This window comes from Mirounga angustirostris, unplaced genomic scaffold (genome assembly GCF_029215605.1).
Source record: "Mirounga angustirostris isolate CCGP_5_RB_7025 unplaced genomic scaffold, mMirAng1.0.hap1 SCAF_4, whole genome shotgun sequence".
NCBI lineage: Eukaryota > Metazoa > Chordata > Mammalia > Carnivora > Phocidae > Mirounga > Mirounga angustirostris.
In genome coordinates, this window is record NW_026991712.1 from 6,978,696 (window position 1) to 7,001,009 (window position 22,314).

The 22,314-nt window shown below is 43.7% G+C and overlaps 1 protein-coding gene across 7 annotated transcripts in view; it reads right to left on the reverse strand.

Annotated features, from left to right (window-relative positions):
• Positions 1 to 827: 827 nt before the first annotated feature.
• Positions 828 to 22,314, reverse strand: part of KHDRBS3 (KH RNA binding domain containing, signal transduction associated 3) — a 192,569-nt gene continuing 171,082 nt past the window's right edge. For 2 of the 7 annotated variants that reach the window (XR_010410495.1, XM_054512435.2), the window contains 4 exons: positions 11,310 to 11,368; positions 9,306 to 9,455; positions 7,829 to 7,887; positions 828 to 1,081 (listed from right to left, as the gene is read on the reverse strand). Coding sequence is in view for 5 of the 7 variants with exons in the window: in XM_054512435.2 (XP_054368410.1) it covers positions 1,018 to 1,081; positions 7,829 to 7,887; positions 9,306 to 9,455; positions 11,310 to 11,368 (332 nt within the window). In the remaining 2 variants the exon portion in view is untranslated. Of the gene's footprint in view, positions 1,082 to 7,828; positions 7,888 to 8,829; positions 9,456 to 11,309; positions 11,369 to 11,758; positions 12,027 to 22,314 lie in introns of those variants that run through there. The other 5 variants (XM_054512436.2, XM_045895837.3, XR_010410496.1 and 2 more) reach the window with 4 other exon arrangements.

Genomic DNA, 22,314 nt, shown 5'->3' on the forward strand with positions numbered 1-22,314 from the left:
CTGACTGTCACTGTGCACCGCCTTCCCGAGCGTGCGCTGAGGGGCGCTCACAGCCGCAGGGCCGTGGTGCCCACCTGCTGCCGCCCGCGGCGTGTGCCGCACCCTCTCCAACACTGGGCTGTCTGTCCTGGCACTTCTGAGATGCCCAACTGTGTACGTGACAAAGGCAAAGGCATGACTGCGGGACTGGAGAATGTTCTTCGGATGCATCATGAGAGGATATGGAAAAGCAAGCTTTTTAGAAGTTATTCTGTGGTTAACACGATGCTTCTAACATGGTACGCTGTCAAAGTGAATGCCTTAGAGGAAATGTGTCTTTGAGGTAGGAGAGTGACAATTTAACAATGCACAAGACTGTTCCTGAAACTCCAAGACTAGGAAACATGTTGTGTGAGTTTCTAGCAGAAGGAATAAAACATTCTCCTGGGGCATATTGAATTAAAATCACAATGCACCAGTAAATGAAGAAAAGAGAACGAACAGAATAATACTGTCCACGGGGATTATGACCTTTATGTTCCATAACAAATTACAGAGAGGCATGGAAATCAGCTTTCTTTTCTGGCAGTACCGCTCTGCTTCCTGCAGAAGCCTTCGTAATTAACCTTTTATGTGACAGAATACTTTTGGTGGGACACGTCCGTATTCATTGGTCCATAACTGAGACAGATAAATCATTTTCAAATCTGGACTATGTATAGAATCCGACTTCTTGCAGTGAGCTGAAGCCATAGATGGTTCTCAAGTGTGCAAAATTTAGAGCTTGCTGAAATAACAAGGCTTTGTTTTTCTAGGGTTATAGCAAAGTGCAGGAGGTTGAAATGGGCAGTCTTTATTAAGTATCACACAAATCATTTGTTTGTTGTTGTTAGGAGACCACAAAATAAGATTGATTTTCTTTCCCTTTTTTAAACAGGCTTTCCAAATTAAAAAGCGTACCATTTTATAAAACATTTCACAGGACATAAAATTGTGAAAAGAAATTCAGATGATTTTCAAGCTCCCAAGTGAATTCATTTACTGACTAGGCACGTTGGTGAGTTGACGATTCATAAGCAGTCCATAATTCGAAGGAAAGCCCCTGAAAGAGAGGAAAATCAAATATATTTGTTATACATCAAGAAACTAATAATTATTTATGCTCTGTTGCGGATGGCAGGATTTAGGCAGAGGAAGGAAGGAAGCAGAAACTTAACAGAAATAAGGTTATTATGGAAAACAAGGCAAAACAGAATTATAGGAATTTAAGGACATAAAATATTTGTGTTCAGTAAGGTAGATGAATGGTTAATTAGTAGAGGAGGATCAAAATACTCTCCATTACAACCTTTATGGGTAGGATTTCAGAATGGCCTTGTTTGACATGGAACCTCTAATATCAAAATATGAAATGGGTCCCTATGGGTACACACCGGACAGTCCTTGACTTCCTGTCATCTGAGAACCAACTCTCAGATATACTTACAAGTTTTTATTAACTAACACCAAAGCATATATTTTGATGTGCTACACAGAACACAACTGTTATTTCAAAAACCCAGTGGTAATCAAGAGGGAAGAAAAGCAAACCCAATCACAATGGAGAAGTGGCCATCACTATGCTTACTCCTCATGGCTCCGGTCACATGCGCCCAGCCCCAGGAGACCCGTCAACACCACACCGTTTGGTCAAGGTGCCCTATGACCTAGCCCTTCCTAGCTCCCCAGCACCCCCATCCTCTCCGAGCACGGGCCCCTGCTCACGTCCCCCCACGTGGCGCAGCTTCCTGCCCTGGGCAGCACCGCCTCGCTCACCTGCACCAGCCTGTCAACGCCCACCATTCTCTGTGAAACCTTTTCCTTCCCCGCCCCCCCCGCCCCAGAGTTCACCCCCTTTCCCTCTGGCTGCACCACCTCTGCCTTCACTTAGCCCGATCGCTGCACACGGCCCGAGACAGGGAGCCACGTGGCAGCACCTGCGTGTGCTTTGGGGGGCTGGGCCCCATCGACGCAACCTGAACTGGAAAGGCTAATACCGGAAAAGGTAAACATCGAATGTAGTAAATCTATTAATTGGGGTATTGTTTAGTTAATCAGTGAGTACTTCCTCAACAGCTTGATGACTGTTCCGGTGCGGACTCATTCCGGACCCTGAGGGACACTGGCCGGCAGCTCCACACCAGGTGTCTGCCAATCGAGAGCCAGCAGCCGGTACTCTGAGTGAACAGAAGAAAGGGTTCTTCTGGCAACAGAGGAGAGGTGAGATCTCGAAGCACGGGCAGGATCTGGGAAAGCAGAGAACAGGAAAAGCTGGGCGAGGACGCCCCCGGAGCAAACCCGCTCAGGGTTCCAGGACCTGCAACTGTCAGCTGTCCCTGTCGCCTAAGACACGCCCCGGCAGCTGCTCTGACGGGGGCCGGTGCCCCCGCACGCCTCGCTCCTCCGCACCGGGACCTGCCCCACCGCGTGCCATGCCGCGCACCCACTTGGAGTAGAAGAGTGTTCTGTGTGGAGCAGGTGCCAACCGCTGACGGTAAGGAATGCATGCGGCACGCAGGGTTCAAGTTTCTCAGAAAAGCGTATCACAGGAACGATACGGTAATATTCATAAAACACGGAAAGGCTCAATGAACCTACTTCAGAAATTTGGTAAGATGTATACAAACGTGTACAATAACAGAGATGTAGGGCTATGCTTTCTAGCACTCTTATTCATGGGTATAAAATGCTGGAAGTGAACTACATGTCCGTCAATACTTGTTTAAATTATAAATCATGTAACTATTATTCAGCCAATAAAAAGAAAAAGGTAGCTTTAGTGTATAAAATGATAGAAAATGAAGTCTAAGATGTACTCTAAAGTGAAATAAGGGGGTAGAAAACAGTGTACTGTTTTGTATGTAAAAAGGAAACATGTGCTTTTGCCTATGCACAGACTATCTTGGGAAAAATATACAAAAAAAACAATGCAAACAGCTGCCTTGGGGGTCTGGGGCAGGGGGGTGGTGTGGGGGGAGGATGAAGACCAACTTTTCACTGTGTACTCTTGGACTTCTGGATTTTGTACCAAGCACACGTATTACCTATTAAATAAAGGACATATTTTGCTTTCCAACTTCACATTTCCTCCCACTAAAAAAGCCAATGGCTGCAGAAGTAACTATCTCATTTCCACTGAGAAACCAAACTAATAGTGCAAAGTGCTCTGGGGTAGGATTTTAAAAGTTACAGGGTGGTTGGCTCATTCATTCCCCGCTCACATGCTCCACACCGAACACCTCATCAGCCCCCGCCATGTGCCAGGCACGATGCTGGCATCTGGGTGGACAAGTCAAGTAAGACATGGTTCCGTGTTTAAAGAACCTCGTCTTGCAGTTGGTGAGAAAGACACATCAACGAGTAGAGCAGAGATCTAGCTCGGAGATAACGCCTCCAGCCCTGCGAATTTCTTCTCTCTCCCATTTTCAGTGCGGGCCTGTCAGGTACGAGGAACTGTGCTAGGCGGCACACATGGAGACATGAGTAAGGCTTGGATCTTGCCAGTAGTGGTGGTCAAAGGAGACTTTTAGATACCTCTATCTACATCTGAATGACCCCATTTAAGAACCTGTCAGTTTCTCTCCAAGTTCAAGGATGACTCTAACTCCATCTGGTAAAGCCAAGGATGTCCTAATCCACTTTCCTCTACTGTGGAGACACCGAGTCTCCTCATTCATTTTATTCACTCGTGTATTCGACTGCTTGCTCACAGACCCCTTCTGGGGCATAAGACATGTTTCTATGCTGGTGGGGGTGGGTGGAAAGGAGCGTGAAAAGCCCGTTGAGGGACCCTGTTTTTGCAGAATTCACGCAGCTCTAAGGGTTCTCAGCAGGGACTCGAACCCGACGCCTGATGCAGAGACAGAGTGCCAAGGAAGGCTTCCGCGGGACACAGGGAAGCTTCCGGGTTCACTTTGAGGCTGGACAGACCATGATGACTAGCTGTACAAGAGCTGGCTGAGAGGGACAGGGAAGCGTGGTTCTAGGCAGAGGACGACCCGGACAGGAAAGCACTGAGAGGGATGTTTAGTACCAAGGCTGGAGCAGCCGTGAGATGGGACCAAGATCACGTCGGGCTTTGTGTGCAGAGCCAAGAGCCTGAGCTCGACCCTGCACAACATGGGAGCCACTGAGGGGCTCATCACACTAAGGTCTGAAACAATTTCAGCGCTAGGTGCTAATCACTGAAATCGAATCCCATTGAGGATCAACTTCAATTGGATGGGATTTTCCATTAGATAAGAGGAGGATGCAATTCAGATCTGAAAATGTTCTACAGCCTTTCTGAAAGATGGACACAATCAAGACAAAGTAGATTTTGTTATTTTCAATATAATCATAGGTTTTTTTTCCTTTCTGTACAAGACACTGAGTATCAATGTAAATAGATCTTATTTGCATAGAAAATAACAAACTTTGTTATTTACATTCATTACCTAAACCCTATAAAGTGGCTTCTATTTTGGTTAGACTTTTGATTACGTTTTTATTTTTTTCTCCAAATTACTAGTTTTAGACTCTGGGATTCATTTCTCTGTACACAATGACCAGAGCTACTATCTAATTTTGAGTTAAACCAATGGAGCTAGACCTTCTGAATTGTAATCCTATTGACACAAGTGGGGTTTTTGTTGTTGTTTTTTGGTCTCTGCCAACCATTCCTAACAACCCCTAACACTGTTAGGAATCCTATTGATCCACTGAGTGTCACTCTCTCATATTCACTGACTTGCTGAACACTTACTCTGCTGAGAGAAGACTAAGAGGATAAAGGTTAGGGCCCTATTTTTTAAGACACCCTGTGTCTGGATTTCGGATCAATAGCCAGTGCAAACAGAGGTTTGTACAAAGTTCTTGTTGGAGCGGAGACTGACAAGGCACTTTCTCTGCCTGAGGGGATGGAGTAGGGCAAGCTAAGAAGTGAGGAGGATGTTACAATGGAAAATGGGGTCACTGTGCCCAAGCTTCTTAGCGGGACCTGCGAGACCCTTCATTATGTGCCCCATGCCTCCCAGATAGCATCACCTGTTGCTTTCTCTGATTACCTAATATAACTGATGCCTCCTAGATAATCGTTCTTTCTTATAATTCCAAGTATTTACATTAAGTAACAAACAAGAGCAAATACCTACATCAGTGCTGGACATGTTTCTAACCCTTCATAGCAATACTGAGGTGGCTAGCATTACTGTGCCATTTTACGGGTGGGGAAACTGCCATCTCGACTATAGTTCAGAGAGGTTAAGTAACTTAACCAAGGTTATCAAGCTGGTAAATGACAGAGCTGGGATACGAATGCTTCCCGGAATACCTTCCCCTGTGTGGTTAGGTGATCTCCTCCTGGCCCTCATGTGTCTGCGGGCACCTGTCCCACCTCCAGCCACCCGCCTGGCAGACAGGTCTCTCTTCCATGCGCCCGCACCTGTCCTACTGACTCCTTCCTTGCCCCTCTCCCCAGCAGGCTGTTGCGTCTTCAGCAACAGGACTATGTCATCGGCACTGAATTTCCAGTGTCTGTAGCACAGCAGATATTAAGTCAACGTATCTGCATAGATACTGATACTGATTCAAGTCGGAGTATCATGAATATAAGAGGACTCAGAACCTAAACACCGCCAAAGAATCTCTCCAGGAAGGAATCTGGATATTCACTTATACTTATCAATCACAATGTGTTGATAATGCTCAGGGCTGTGGGAGTCACGTTCAGGGATACAAATAACATGAAGATTAGCCCCTGCTCTCAAAGAGCCTTTAATCTGATGGGGGAGTCAGTGCTAGTCCAGAGCTCGGCTAACAACAAAGCCTCGGGATTAAAGCGGATGGTTTAAAATTGGCTCTACCAGTTGCAGGGTGTGAGAGTTTTCCACCTAAGTGATTTCACGTTTTGAAGCTGAAGTATCTTCCTTTGCAAAACGGAGACCACACTTACCTTCTTGTGACTGTGAGGATTCAATGAAATCATTTATTGAGAGTGATGAGCTCATGCTTGGTCAAAGTGGCAACTTGTAACCAACCTAAGTCACTAAAATGATTTAAGTATAAACTGAGCACGTTACTTCAGAGAGGGCACTGGGCCAAGTCCTGAGGAGTGGGCACGATTTCTGTGGGTGGGGGAACTGGGGCGAGCACACTTCCATTCCATCCTGAATTACTGCAGTCTAAGTAAGGCCCACGTCTTAAAGATCTTTGCGTTTGCAGCGCCTCCTCTGTGTCTAATACAGAACTCATGCTCAGTACATATTGTAAAATGAGAAAAGATACTATTAATCCCAAGCGGGTAGACAAAGGTCAGGGGAAAGATCTGGAACTATGCAATGTGCTCTGAGGGGTGGGAGAAGACTGCTTGTCTACAGCAGAGTCTTCACGTTGAAACGGCAAGCAATGAGGCTTGGCAGCCTACGTGCCAAAAATGGGAAGCCCCTGGAAGCCAAACAGGAGGATTCTTGTCCAATAGTATTCCTGGTGGTTCCTGACCTTTCTGAATCACAGTCCCTTTTTATAGTTCCATGGAGCTATGGGTTCTTTAAAAAATGAAAATAAACATAACACTGAACAATAATTCCTATGAATTAAGCTTGAAGACCCTTTGGGGGTTTACTCTCTAGGGACCTATCTATAATCTCTCACTTAAGAAACCTACATTATTACTCAATATGCTAATCCCCCCTCCAAAATTACTTAAGAAGGAGAAAAATAGTGAAAAATCTCAACGTAACACATTGAAAAAATGCGTGATGTGTCACATTCTCTTTCTGTGCAAGAAAAGCTCCCCCTGCCAAAAAAAACAGAAAAAAAACCAAAAAACAAAAAACAAAAAAAACCCTTAAAACCAAAAATCTTATTTTGGTCCATGAGAAAAAAGAGAACTATTTTCTTCCTAATAGTAAGTTAATTATTTCAGGTTACTTTTGGCTACTGGAGGGGGAAAAAAGCTCAGCTACTACCCATACATATTAAATATGGGTATTCAACTTGACTATTCAACTTCACATTTACTGTATCACTTTTCAGGTTACAAAGCACTCAAAATATTAGCTCACTCAGTTCTTAGTAACAGCTACAGGAGCTAAGCATCATTCTCCTCGTGCTGATGTCCAAAGATACGTGTCAGGGGCAGAGCTCAAATAAAACTACTTTTAAAAAGGAAGACTCTCTGGAATATCAGGGCCTAAGTAAGTAGTGTTTCTGATGGTTTAGAAAAAAAAAAACAAGAATACCTTGAGACCAAACTAATGATACGTTTCCTTTATAGATCCCTATTTTTTTTTTAATTTATGAAATAATTTTATAAAACACAGGTTCTAGTACTTGTCTTATAAAAGTAGTAACTTGTTTTGCAAAGTTCAGAAAGGACAGAAAAGTGCACACACAAAATCATACCTTCACAAGCCTAAGATAATTATCGTCAAAAATCTGCAGCATACCAGTGTAATTTTTTTTACCTATAAATATACAGAGAGTACACACAGTTTTTAAAAAATAAAACTGGGGTCATATCATACATTAGGCTTGATAAACTGCTTTTTTCCCCTTAATAGTTTGGACGTCTTTTTCACGTGATTGACGGGGCTTCTATTTTTCCTGAAGAAGGCAAGCCAACAACGTCCGTTGCACCAACAGGGCCGGCTGGGTCTGACTTGCTTGTATTCAGGGAGCTTCTGCTCTGACTGGAGGAGTTAATTTGCCATCATCACTAGTGCTGGTAATAGGACCCAGTGTGGGGTATTTTCCATGTGACTTTAGATAAGCATTAAATTGTCTTCATCTTCCGTAACACATCACAATAACTGGAACAAAAGGCACTCACCTTTGTTTGCTCCTCGGGCACAACCAGTTCCTCCGACTTCCCAAGATGGCTGACATTTCCTAACAAAAGAAAAGACCTTTTTACTCAAAGAGAAGGAAATCTCTTAAGAAACAAAAATTAAACATTTCACATAATCTACAATTAAAAAAAAAAACAAAAAACAAAACTTAAGCCAAATGATTAAAGAATAACTTTATTAAATATTTGTCAGTTTTAAGAAGTGCCCTCAATTACTAACCAAAGAATGTATTACAAACAACTAGTTATGAGGTTTTACATTTGTTTAATAGGGAAAAATTGGCCCCAATTAAACTGACTGAACTAAGGCTTTTTAGATTACTAAAACAAATTAAACTTTTTAAAATGAGAATTTAGGTGATCTTAAAACCTCTCTAAAATGGATAATGAAACTTGCTAAGTTGTAATCTCCCTGGTTTTATTAGTTATATTAAGATAAATTAAGTGAGATTAAAATCTTATTTGATTTATTTACCTTTGACAATGAAGACCGTTTAAGGGTTACACATCCTCAGCCTTGGCGAGTGCGACCTCAATTAGTCAAGTCAGAATGTCTTTAAAAGCTTTGTGCTTATTGCTTCCAGCATGGAGCGAGGTGTTCATTAAGGTACCAAAATTCTCATAAAAAATCCAAAGTTGCACTAGTGAAAAAACGCTCAACAAGATGAAAACTGATCACATCTTTTTCAGAAAATCAGTAGTTATTTTAAAACCAGTTTTTAAACAAGATTTGGTTTTGCGTCGTTTTAACGTGCTACTCACGCAGCTTAACACCATGTGGACTCTTTAAACAGCATTTAAATCTACGGTGAGTATAGAATGGTACATTTAATTTTATACCATTTTTTAAGTCAGTTGTACAACGTTTAGTGTGACCCTTTTATGACAAGCGTTGTTAAATGAACTCTTTCCCTGTTTACAACTATTTATGAAGGCCTTTTTAAATAAGAGAAACATGAAATTGTTAGCTCACACACACGGAATTTCTTTCAAAAGTTTATTTAGTATCAAGCAAGAGGAGACTTTGCTCAACACTACAGAACATTTCAAGACTTGAGTTACAAAAGAATACCACATTATTTGCACTTGTAATTGGCTTCCCTTTTTACGCATGTTGGCAAGAGAAAAAAAACTAGCATATGGCTGAAAGATAAAATAACTAAATTGCTATGGAAACCTTTAAAGTGAAAGGTGAGGCTTATGTTAAAAGGATGGATTAACATATTTAGTAAACCTAGTTTTTTGTTTAACACTAGTTAATCAAAGTTATTTTTTTTCCTTTTGATGACCTATTTTTTCATATACAGACTGGAAATAACAAAATTTTACATGTCTTTTTTTTTTTTTTTTTTTGTCTGCCCAGGTTGATGTTTCCACAAAGTAGTTTTAAAGTTCCATCCATTCAGATTTTAAGCATTTTGATTTATTTAAAAAGGGATTGTTCATAGAAAAACATTACTTTGCACAGTACACAGGACTGGTGGAGACTGGCTATTTCACAACACCAGACAGTATAATCAGTATCTGCCGTAGGGCTGGTCTCTGTAGACGCCCTTCGTGGTCCTCGCTGCAGGTGCCTTGTGTCTCGAGTTAGTCCAGTCCTCTTGCCCTGAAATCAGTAAGATGAATCGCAATTAGATCATTGCCATGGATTCCACTGGCTTCATTTTTCAGAATCTAATTTAACCCTGAACCAGTGGTAGATGTCATATTGAAGACATATCCCTGATGTACCAGGAAAAACAAACAAACAAGGGTATTTACTTAGAGAAAAATTACAAACACAATGGGAAATGGTCACCCCACTAACAAAAACTATCAGTATGGGAAGAAAAATGATTTTTGTATCTTAAATGGCAACCAACTTGCAAGAACTTTCCTCTTGGTCACTCATTTTAACAAAAGCTCGCACGCTCAAACAGCAAACTGAACTGCTTTTTGCTAAATGTTAAGACATTTATGAATGGGAAGAGGATCGCTCAGATTTCTTTTGACAGCAAAAACAAACACCACACAGATCTGTGCAGGCAAAAGCAGACAAACATAACGAGCAACGTGGGGATGGGCAGGGTGGGAGAGAATCCTGGTCACCGCGTCTCCTAGGCCCTTCCCCAGACAGAGTGAATGGAAGTCGTGTTCAGGGGAAATGTAGCCTCGACAATACTTCCTGAATACGAAATAAACTTAATGACAGAATGTCAAATTTCACTCATCATAATACTAAATCCGTATCAGACAAGTGTAAGAATAACAAAAGGCCTTCCATCATCCATTCAGATCTCCTGAAATTAAAACACCTGTTCCATCTCAGCACTTCCAATCAGTAATCTACAAGTCTCCGACAACAAACAGTTAACATTTCTGCTGCAACCTACAGCAATTTAAAAGCCCTGTGTCCACTAAGACCAATTTAAAAAGGCTGTGAAGGAAAAATACTTAAAATGACCTCTTCTTTTGATATAAACATGCAATCAACGTCATTCCCTCAAGCAAACTTGCATCCATTTAACTAGACAGCATTCAGCAAACCAAGGTATTTCTCTTAAGTGTTTGTTACAAAAAACAAAACTAAAAAATATCCAAGGTGAGGTCATCACAGCTTGGGGCAGGTGATATAACAAAATGCACTTCAAAAGGAACACCGGAAAATGGTTTTTCACTCATGTTCAGAGAAATGTCAGAACATCCATTAACCAGAATCCTGATTCACTTGCACTGGGTACTAGGCATTTATCAGAGCTTTGCAACTGATTGAAGCTTCCTGCTCTCGGATCTCTTTGCCCTCCAGCAAAGGAGCTTCTTACTATCATTATGTTGCCTCCGCCAATTCTTTTAATTAAACCTGTCCTCCTCCTGCATATTGAGACTTTGGACATGGATTCCCCAGCATCTCTACCAGCTCCCACTGAATTAAGTGGGGTTTAGCTGTCTCCCCGTAAGCCAGAGAGAGCCTTACATCCCCTCCCTGGCTCAGTGCTTTTGTAACCTTTATGGAATGACTCCCACTGTAATGTTTTTAAGAGGGTTTGGGATTGGAGATGAATTAAAATATGAAGATGGGGGTGGGACAATCCTTTGAGAGCTGCAGTCTCAACGGCTTCATTTTCCTTCACTGTCGAGAAGCAAAGACACTTCAAAAAGACCTGAGCTATCAAGTGTCTGCAGTCTGGCAAAGGACTCTATAAATGAGAAAATCAGCACATGGCAATCAACCCAAACAGAAAGTCTAAGTTGAGAATGTGAACCTACACAATTTTCTGTGAGTTTTTAGTCCTCTTTAAATATTAAATTTAAATCGTAAAGGAGCTTCTGAAAATAGCTAGATATGCACAGAAGAACTGAAAGGGAAGTTGCTTTTTCAGTCCAAATGTCTTTATGGATTTCTCCTCAATTCCGGTCTTGAAGGTGCTTCTATGACCACGCCCCCTGCTCTATTTCTGGTTCATGCTGGCTAGTTACTCACCGTAGGAATCGTATGTCTCTTCACTGAGTCCATGTCCATAATCATAGTAATCAGCACCACTGCATTGAACAAAAGGCACAAAGAAAAAAAAAGATGAAAACAGGACAAAATAACTTAACTGTGAGCTTAAAACATATTCAGTGAAGTATTCTAAAACCAAAGATAACCAATCAAGGGCAGGGCTACACACTGAAAGGAAGAATCCCCACTGAGACAGCAGAGATCTAGCACAGAAACTTTAGATCCTGGGAATATCAAAGATTTCCAGCTGCGATATTTAATAAACCTGTCTGTCACTTTAGCCACAGCCATTGGCCAATGAGCAGAGCGTGAGTGTGTCCGTGTGTCCTGCAAGGGCAGGCACTGCGGCCATGGACAGGACAGAGAACCACAGGTCTGTCCAACAGAAGGAAGGCAAGGACGTTCCTTCCTCTTTAGCTCCTGCTTACCAGAGAACCCGACGCCGTGTGATCTGATAACAGGGACCAGACCCAGTGTTCCATTTCGTCAGCACTAGGGCATTACTGTTAGGAAGTCGGTGTGATGACTGTGTCGCGACAGGACAGCAGGGAGGCTCCCCGCCAGCCGGTCACAGCACTCTCGCAATGTCCGTGAGGATGGAGGCTGAGCATCTTTGCAAGCACAGGCACGTCTCTGTTCTAATGTACGGCATCCTTGAGATGGGGGGGCCGGAGGGAGCCTGTTACCATGGCCATTCTGCAGATATTGCATATTTGCATATTTGAACAGGCATAATTTTTTATAGGAACAAACCTATGCAAAATCTAGATTACTAAACCATGGCAGATACAATTAGTTTATGATGCTATTTCGGTATCCAAGGAAGGGCTTCCACTCATCCTCTCAGGCTTGGCGCTTTCCCACTCTACTTAATTTTGTAGGGAAACAACCGTCCTGAATTTGTTATCTTGGATTGTCATGGAAATAAACATTCTCATTATTCCAACCTCATGCAATCAAGTAAGAAGTTCTAATCAAAATGGAAAATGATCCAGCTCAGCTGCTTAACACCTTAGGAAGCTGCAAGATGAATAATAAAATCCATGGCGTAAGTGTTGCTGAGTGCCAACTGCCGAGATCCCACGGAGTCCTCACAGCAGCCCCCTGAGGGAAGTGGAACTGTCATACCCATTTTAGAGGTAAGGTTGCTGCGGCAGATCAGAAGGCCAGGACACCAGCCTAAAATCTCACAGAGAACAGACAGGTGACACACTCGTCGGTCAAACCCAAACCAGGCTCTCCTCCCATGCTTCCTCTGCCAGGTGAGAGGTACCAGAGACTCATCACTCTGACGGCTGCAGCACAGCACCGCGATGCAAGGAGGAAGTGGTAAGCAAGGGGAGTAGGTTCCTTTTTGCCTCGAGCATGTGCGGGTAGCTCTTCACACCTGCTCCTCCTTCTGCCAAAAGTGTTCTTTCCTCTCCTTCTAAGCTACCTGCTACTCAGTCTGTAGCCAAAACGCTACCTCCTCAGAGAACCTTCCTGTTTTCCCAGCATTAGGCTGGCTCCCCAGGCCACTTTCCTTGTCCCCCCGCCCCCCTCCCCCGACTCCCAAGACCTCACTCTACATGGATGGAGTGAGTCCACAGAGGACGCACGCCTCCACCACTGGCTGCATTCCATGGCTTCCTGAGAAGGTAATGCCAGAGCAGTTCTGAGCCACCAACCAGGAGGGTGAAGCTGAGGAAGGGGTGCGGAGAAGGGGCGTACAGGGGGCCGGTGGCAGGGGCCTTGCAGGCAGAGCAAACTGCACACGTAAGGCGCAGATGCACGGAACAGCCTGAACAATTTGAGTGTCTACGAGTACCTCCATCACACAGAGTTAATAAGCACTGATAAAATGCCGAGGCCAGAATATTCCTCGGCATAAGATGCTTCCTCCATGTGAAAATATAGGTCATATCTTGTTATCGTGGTTTAATCACATCCTCATTAGTTAATTAAACACAGCGTAACATACTGGTTATGATGGGAGCTCTCCGGCATGGAGACAGAACAGAAGCTCTCTGGAATGTGCTGTGTTAAGCTCCACGGCTTTTTAAATGTTGCCCAGGAACAGAACAGTCACTCCTACAGCTGACCTATTATACCAAGTGGCAACGTGCAATTTTTCTAAGGAGGCACATGGAGCTACAGAGTTTTATAAAAAGGTCTTCAGACTGAGAGCTGACACTCCTCGAGGACATGGGAGAAAGGCAGGCAGTGTGAGAGCAAGGGCACTCTGCTCAGTGAGACCCCCTCACTCACGGAGTCTCCAGGCGCATGATCGCGCTTAACCTCCCTCAAATCACTATCCTTGAAGATGGAGCAGCCGAGGCTCAGGGAGGCTGAGCCACCTGCCCAGAGTCACACAGCTCAGAAGGGACAGCACCCACGCTCAAAGCTCAGGACGCCACCATCACCACTATACCAGCGGTGGACTCTGCTCACCGTGGGGCAGCCTTACAGGGGCGTGGTGGGGGGGTGCTCCCTGTTCACTCTGCCCTGCTCTGTCACTTTTCTGGAATGTCTGACTTGCCCCCCCCACCCGCCCTGGGGCTTCCAGGATCCCTCCTCGTGCTCAGAAATGTACGGATCCACATGGAACTCACTGCCATGTGATCATGGTTAATTATCACTGCCTTACTTCTCTGTCTGGTCTCAAATTCCCTCTCCCTTTCAATAGCCTTAATTTTCTCTCAAGGCAGCAAATTTATCTATGGTGAGAAGGAAACGGGAGGGACCAGCGAAAAAAGGATCAAAGAAACATTCATATTAAAAAACAAAAATCCAGCAACAAGTGATATAAGAAGTAATATTGCTTTCCTACCTCTTAAGGTTTTATAGCTTTAAATATGAGAATTGCCTTTAAAGTAGAATTTTTTTTTTTCTTTCATCTTGAGGACAGAAATTCAGAAACTAACCTCTTGATGAAATGTCAGTGTTAAATACTGGTCAAGACACCTGAGTCTGAACTGGGGCCTCCACCTGCCGGGCTCGCTGGGAGAACCGACCCACCAGCTGTCTTCGTGCTCCGTCCATCAAACCACGGGCAGGTCTGACATTCTCGATGGCTCACGCAGAGCATTTGGCCACAAAGTAGTCAAAACAACTTCTCATTTTGTTGAAAATAAACTGGCTAATGTTTCATAGAAACTCAGCACTAAATTAAATGAACCTCAGTCCTCTTTCCAAAGGTCAGAAGTTACAGCATAATGGCTCCTTAGACAAATAAAACCCTGATGTTCTTGAGAATTTTATCTGTTGCACAAAGTGAGTTACGTCTTCATAGGCCTAAAAGAATTTCCTTTACAGAGACAGGTCCCCACTGTGTAACTCGAAGCTGTAAATGGCAGGCACTGAAGCTGACCAACAGAGAGGTCAAACAATTGCTTTTGACCCAACCAAGTCTTTATTAACGGACTGAACAGTAATACACATCAGTATAGACTGGACATTTGTCTGTGAAGTGCCCTAAAACTGTTCAGCATTAAAAAAAAAAAAAAAAAATCAGGGGTGAAGAAAGAATGTTTCCAATGAACAGGAGGATAACAGGGAGCATAATTTGGTCCAGCAACGGTTTGGTGATAAGACAATCTCGGTTTTGACAAGTGAAAACTTTAAGCTGACATCTGCTATCATTTCACCCAGTTTCTGATTATTTACTGCAAGACTGTCATCGAGCCAGGAAGCCGGGAGCAGCTGAGCCCTGTTCTCAGACCTGTCAGTTCCACCGAATTGCTCTGCCAACACTTCAGCTCGTGCCCCTCAAATGTCTATTAACCAAAGAGATGTCCTATTTCCCAAGGATAAACTAAAAACCCAACATATGACAAAAGGGAAGAGACACAAAAAATCTTCACTTAGGCATACATTATAATACTAACAATAGGTAAGAAAACACATTAGGCCAAACAGGCCTCGGCTCCATCAAAAGGGATCCAGGGAAGCTGGTCCCTGAACGGATCAAGAGTGGGCTGCTCGGGCTGGTACTAAGGCGACGTCTGCCCGGACCTTTTATTCCTCCACATTCCACCGCATCTCCGTGGTCGAAGGAAGTACAAGGATGCAGCCTAACTCCTGGCTTTCCTGGAGGTTCTTGGTTCCATCAACCAGAGTCAAGAAATAGACCCCCACACCGAGAGACAACACAGGGGTCAGGGAGCAAACTGCAGCCCTGGGACCAAGTCTACCACTCGCTAGACCTTCTTCTCTCCACTGACAGGCGTCCAAGAGGAGGACAGAAACTCTGAGTCCCTGTATCACCCTGTCCCTGTGGGATCAAGAAGGCAATCCTGACATTTATCTGTCCCCTGCCCTTTCAACCTCTTTAAGACTCTCCACTAATTTCTACTTTAAAGTCACTGAAACCACTCTCATTAGGCCCCTTCCTTGTATTTATGCCAGCTCAGCAAGCTCTAGACCACTAGGTTGCTCTAACCCCCAGGACTCATAAAGTCCTTCCCACTTGCTGCTGTCCATCCTCATCTCCTACCCAACTCTGCAAATCTTTGATTGTGCCCCCTGGAATTTATGGCCCACAATTGGAAAAACCCCTGATATAGTCAGAGTTTCCAGTTTGTTCAGGGCAAAAAAAGTTGTGCTGTCATTCTTTTCGCCAGCCATTCTCTTTGCCTAGAACGCTCTTAGCTCCAGATAACTGCATGACTAACTTCATCTTTCTCAAGGTTTTGCTCAAATGACGCCATCTCAACAAGGTCCACTCAGATTATGATTGCAATCCCCTGCTCTGACAACCCTCATCCACAGTACTCTGCTCTATTTTCTTCTACAGCATTTGTCACTTTCTAACATATTATATATGTATTTATTATACTTACTATTTCCTCTCAGTAGACTGAGAATATATGCTCTACAGGGAGGGACTTGGGGCTGTTTTATTCAATGACATACCTCAAGCTCCTTTATAGAACAATTCTAGTACAAGGCAGACACTCAGTAAAATTTGTTAAATACATTGACTTAATTACAACAAAAATTATTGAAAAATTATGTGCCAAGGCAATGCAAGAAGGACAAAGTTTTATTAGTGAATAAAGGTGAACGAGACACTACTCTCACCTCACTTCTAAAGGTGCAAAATGGAAGGACTCAAAGGACTTAATATTTTTTGGATGCTGAATAGACTTGAAAAATAAAAGGAAGCACTAAGCCCAAATGTGGTCATATATTTAGTAAAGACTTCTGGGCACTTACTATGTGAAAGACACCATTCTGAAAAATGGAGATACAGAAATAAATAAGGTGTGATCTCTACTCTCAGGAAGCTAACAAAGATGAACAAGTACATTTCCACAGAATAGGGTGTGTATGAGCACAGAAGTGTGTCCAAAATACCTTGGGATCAGAGTCTCACAACACTGGGAGGTGAGAGGAAAGTAGGAAGGTAACACGGATCGGCTGAGGGATTGAATGAGGAGGGAAGAAGCAACAGGTGAGTGGGGGTCAGACTACAAAGAAGTTCATGAACTCTAAAAAAAGAGGAATTACTCTACTACGTCAGATGGTATACAGAGGGGCACGGACAGTGCGCGTGCCTGTGTATTTTCTCTCATTCAACCTCACGACAGATTGATGGAGTAGATATTATTCTTTCCCTTTATATAAAATAAAATTTGAAGCTCTGGAAGTTACCTAACTATCCAAGGATGAACACGAACACATAAGGCCCAGAGCTGTAAGTTAGGTCTGTCTGGTGCCACATCTGATGTTTATCTGTGAGGATCTGCTCTCTCCTCCTCTATAATGCTAAGGAGTTTGGAGTTAATCCTTTCAACAGGAAAGTTAGGACAGTCTGTTTATTCCTGGCCCTCTTTCTTCATCCTCATTCCTGTGTTAAATTCACAGCTCTCCATGCACTAGGTACGCCCTTCAAGGTAAGTAATAACTTGTGTCTTCAACTTCTCAATTTTTTCTTTTATAAAATTCTCTCTCTTCCCCTTAATCTTCGTAGTTTTTCCATCCTGGTAACCCCAGTTAGGTTACTTTGGAAATATTGGGTTCTAGCATCCATCTCAATTTTTCTATCCTACTTGCTAGCTCTTTATCCTTTGGTGATACTCAACAGCCTTCGGTTGACTTTGTATCCCGGGCTTCCTAACTGGTTTAGCCTTTGTGGCTTCCACGTCTTCTTACCCATATGCATATTTAACTACTTTAGAATCACCTTCTATTCTTTGAGCTCTGTTCTGTCCAAGTGTTAGTTTTTCAGTTTGCTGCGTCTGTTTTTTATTTAAATGCTTAGGACATGTTGGATATATGGTAGCATGACGTTACTCCCGTCTTCTGTGTTCTGCTAAGTGTGCTGCGGATCTAAATGCGAGGCTGCTAATCTTTTGTCCCTCTTTCCCCGAGGATTGCAAATTTGGACAAGGTAGGTTTGATGTGGGAGGGAGGCAAGAGCCAGCCGCTGTTCCTAGGCACACTTGGCGCTCACGGCATCCCACTGTGGGACAGGCACGCAGTGATGATTATCTCTGCCCTCAGGAAGCTTGTGGTGTGAGGACAATTCTTTGGATGGGAAGGCTGCACAAGGGTTAAACTGCTTTAGAGAACTTGCTCAATTCTTCTCTTGCTATTGGGTCCCTCTCTAACTCAGTGCTTTCCTAGAGCATTAATACAATCTGCATCTGCAAAATGGCCTAGAGCAGCGGTGGACTCCTAAGAGCCCCTGCCATCCTATAGGGGGCCCACCAAGTCAAACTATTCTTGCGAAAATAAGCTGACGCTATTCATCTTTTCCACTGTGCTCACACTGCAGGCAATGTGGTGGGTAAAACTCAGTGCTTTGGCAAGAACCAAGGCAGTGGCAGCAAACTCTACTAGCAGTTACATTAAGAAAAGTACTTTCATTTAAAAATGTCATGATGAAGCAGTAAGAATTACTAATTTTAATAAAACTCAACCGTTAAGTCCACACCTTTTCACGATTCTGCATGATGACATGGAAGTGTGCTTATGGGAGCTCCGCTGCTGGCTGCAGTGTGGGCTGAGCTCAGGCTCGGCTCACAGCAGCCCTTTCTACTCACAGGAATGAAGCGCAGACAGACCACGGTTAGGCAGACTTACATATGTGGCCGATGTGTTCTCAAAAATGAATGAAGTGAGCCTGTCACTTCAAGAAAAAAAATGACAGTATTTGTTACCAATGATAAAATTCGAGCTTGCAGGTATAAACTACAAATTTGAAAAATTAGTATTTACCCCTGTAAATTGATAGCAAGCCAGTACTTAAAGACTTCTCTGTTGAGACTGGTGGTGGTAATAATGAATATGATCTTTTGATACTGCACAAGGAAGTGGGTCATAGTATTGTGAAAATACGCACAACTCAGTGAACCAGTATTTTTTAAATGACCCATGCATGATGTTTCCAAATCCACCAAGTGGAAAACAGACCAAGGTATTTTAATGTAACTGAGTATGAAAAGTTTATTGACATGGTTTCAGAATCCACATTACAACTAACCTTTAAGAAACTACCACCTGCCAAGTTTTGGTGGAGTACCAAAGAATATCTACAGTTACGTGAAAAGCTGTCAAAATACTTTTCTCTTTCCCAACTACGTATTTGTTGTTCCAACTACTTCAAACAAAACAACGTATCACATCAGACTGAATACAGAGGCAGATGTAAGAATCTAGTTAGCTTCTGTTAAGCCAGACATTAAAAAGATTTGCAAAAATATAAAACAATGCCACAATTCTCACTAAATATTTTTGTCTTGGAAAACAGTGATTTTCCATAAAAATAGATTATTTAATGTTAACATGCAATGGGTTGACTACTGTTCTATATTTCATGATTAATAACCATTTTTAAATGTTTCTGTTTTAATTTCAAATATGCTACATGTTAACACAGATACAAGCCATACATACCTACCCACTGTGTGGCTCTTACTAATTTTTGAGATTATAAAGTATAAAGGAGTTTTGAGGCATAGGATGTTTGTCGGCAGGAAGTTTGAGGAAGGCAGAGTTACTATCCTATGCTTGCCTGAAGAATGATTCTTTTATCTGGAAGAACGTCTCACTGTCCATGTGATGATGGGGGAGGAAGGGCTCACTCACAGGGCTAGCCGGGTGGACAGAGCTCAGTGTCACAAGTGCCTGGCCCCAGATCTAACATACACCAGGATTAAAAACCTAGGTCTTCCGGGGCAGATAGGCAAGAGTCAGGGGACTTATAAGCAAGGCAGATATGTAGATGCCTCTAGACCCATCAGGCACAGTTTTAACAAGAGGGCCGTTTCAATCCCCTCACTGGTACATGTCACTTTTTAGTGCCTAGAATGTAAGAAAACAGAAACAGACACTGAGGTTTGAAATAAATAATTCTCTTTAGGAATTAAAAATCACATACATTTGCTAGTAATTGGAATACTTAAATATTTGATTTAAATGGCCAGATATAATTTATAGTTTAATCAGAGAATCCTTCTTTCTCTGAGAAGAAGGTTCAGTAATTCTATTAGCACAAAAATTTAAGGTCTGATTTTTGGAATTCTAGACCTTTCAGAGTTAACATCGTTAACCTGTCTGACATTCCATTGCTCAGGAGAAGACCCATCACAAGACTGACAGGGGAGGGAAAACACAGGCAAATATAAAAAATGATTTTGCCAGACACCTGGGTGGCTCAGTCGGTTAAGCGCTGGAATCTTGGTTTCAGCTCATGATCTCAGGGTCGCGAGATCGAGCCCTGCCTCGGGCTCCATGCTCAGCATGGAGTCTGCTTTTCTCCCCCTCCCTCAGCCCCTCCTCCGATTTGCCCGTGTGGGTGTTCTCTCTCGAATAAATTAAAAGATCTTTAAAAATAACTTTACCATGTTTCTTAAGCTCAGAAATAAGATTTGGTAAAAAGAGTAAGTGGAAAATGGGGCTTAAAACAATGTGGGGAATTATTCCTGCTCCCTATTCAAACAATTAAGAGTTAACACAAATTTCAGTTTACAATGGAATCCCATTTTAAAAATCGGCTGATACCAAATAGATGTACCATAAACATATTTTAAAAATTGTAACTGAAAATTTATCTCCTATTGTTTTCAGAGACAAAACAGGATTTTAAAGATTTATTTATTTGAGAGCGAGCCAGCGGGCAGAGGGAGGGAGGGAGACAGAGAGACACTGAGAGCATCTCAGAAACCCCACTGAGCGTGTAGCCCAACAGGAGGCTCAATCCCCCGACCCTGAGATCCTGACCTGAGCCCAAACCAAAAGTCAGGTGTTCAACCGACTGAGCCACCCAGGCGCCCCTCAGAGACAAAACAGGATTCGAGGGCGCCTGGGTGGCTCAGTCGGTTGAGCGACTGCCTTCGGCTCAGGTCGTGATCCTGGAGTCCCGGGGTCGAGCCCCGCATCGGGCTCCCTGCTCGGCGGGGGGTCTGCTTCTCCCTCTGACCCTCCCCCCTCTCATGCTCTCTCTCTCTCTCTCTCTCATTCTCTCTCTCAAATAAATAAATAAAATCTTAAAAAAAAAACCAACCAGGATTTTAAAATGACAGATGAGAACACACAGCCTTTTCTTCTTTACTAATAATTTTTAAAAAATCAACGAAAGTGGTTATATTTAAATATGCGTTAGTCATCTTACTTCGTGAAACTGAGGCTATTACAACCTGAATTCTACTGTGACATTAGTAATAGTTCACGATTGTCACAATCCATGCACCCAACTTAGCGCAAGTCTCGTCGCTGCTCCGCTCTGAAGCCCACCCGCTTGCCAAGTGCGCAAGCGCACAGGCGGGGAGGGCGGGCCAGCGCGGCACCCGGCCACAGCCCGGCAGGCGACTTCCGGGTCTCGACTTCCGGCTCTCGGGTCCTGCCACGCGCTGCCGGGGAGCCATTTCCTGAAGCGAATGCTGTGCGCCAAGCGCTTCAGGCCTGCGCTCCTTCTTTCACTCACGGACTCAATTAAAAAAAATCACTACCCTCCTAAGCTACACGCTCAGTGGGGTTTATATAAATAAAGTTATACTGTAATGGGAGGGACAGGCAGTAAGCAGTTTGTATGTAAACACGGTGAGAATAAGAAGAGTAAGAAAGGCCTGGACTAGAGCTGTTACTTCACAGCCTGCTCCGAGACCCTTTAACACGGTGTTCTGGGAGTAGTGTCCCGAAGGCCGTGAAGGCGGTGCAGCCGCCGCCCGAGGGGACAGGATCCCAGGCGGGGGGGCTGTCAGGTGTAGGAGGTGGGCACGCTCTTGGTCCATTTGGGGGCCAGAAGGGCAGTGTGCTCGGCACAGAGGGCCTGGGGGGGGGTGCACGAGTCAGGAGGAAGGCCGGCCACGCCGAGTCGTACGCGCACGTAAGGCCTTCCTCCGTCTCTGCTTTACACCCCGGGCGAGATGGAAAGTTCCATTAACCAGATAGGGCAGGTGGGATCAGGAGGCAGGCCTGGGACTCGCCAGGTTCGAGAGGCCTCCCTGACCTCTGGGAAGGGGAGCCACCGGTCAGGAGACAAGGCTGCAGGGAGACAGAAATCTGGAGTCATCACCACCTAAAAGGTACTTAAAACCCTGGGATGAAGAGATCACTTAGGGACTACATGCAAATGCAGGGAGTGCTGATTTGGGATTAAAAAGGTTCCCTGGGTTTTGAATCCTGTCCTTGCATTTAGAAGGAGCATCACCTTGGGCAGGTAGCTTACTGAGTTTCAGCTGCAAAAGTGTCTGAAAATCAAAGGTGCTCAATAAAAACACTGAAGGAAGGAATGAGTCAAGTGTCTGGCTCGCAGCCGCTGCTCAGGAAGGGACTGAGCAGCTGGGTCTCTGAGGAGAGGGGGGTAATGGATGAGTAATAATTAAGTGAGTTCATGTCCACAAAACACTTCTCACTGGCTTGCCACTTCGTCAGTACAAAATAAATGGTGACCATTATTCTTAACCCTATTGTTGTAATTACGTTTGCAAAGCCTCATTTCAGACGTAACAATTAGTTTGTCAAATAAAAAGATTTTAAATGTTAACACAGGTTCGCC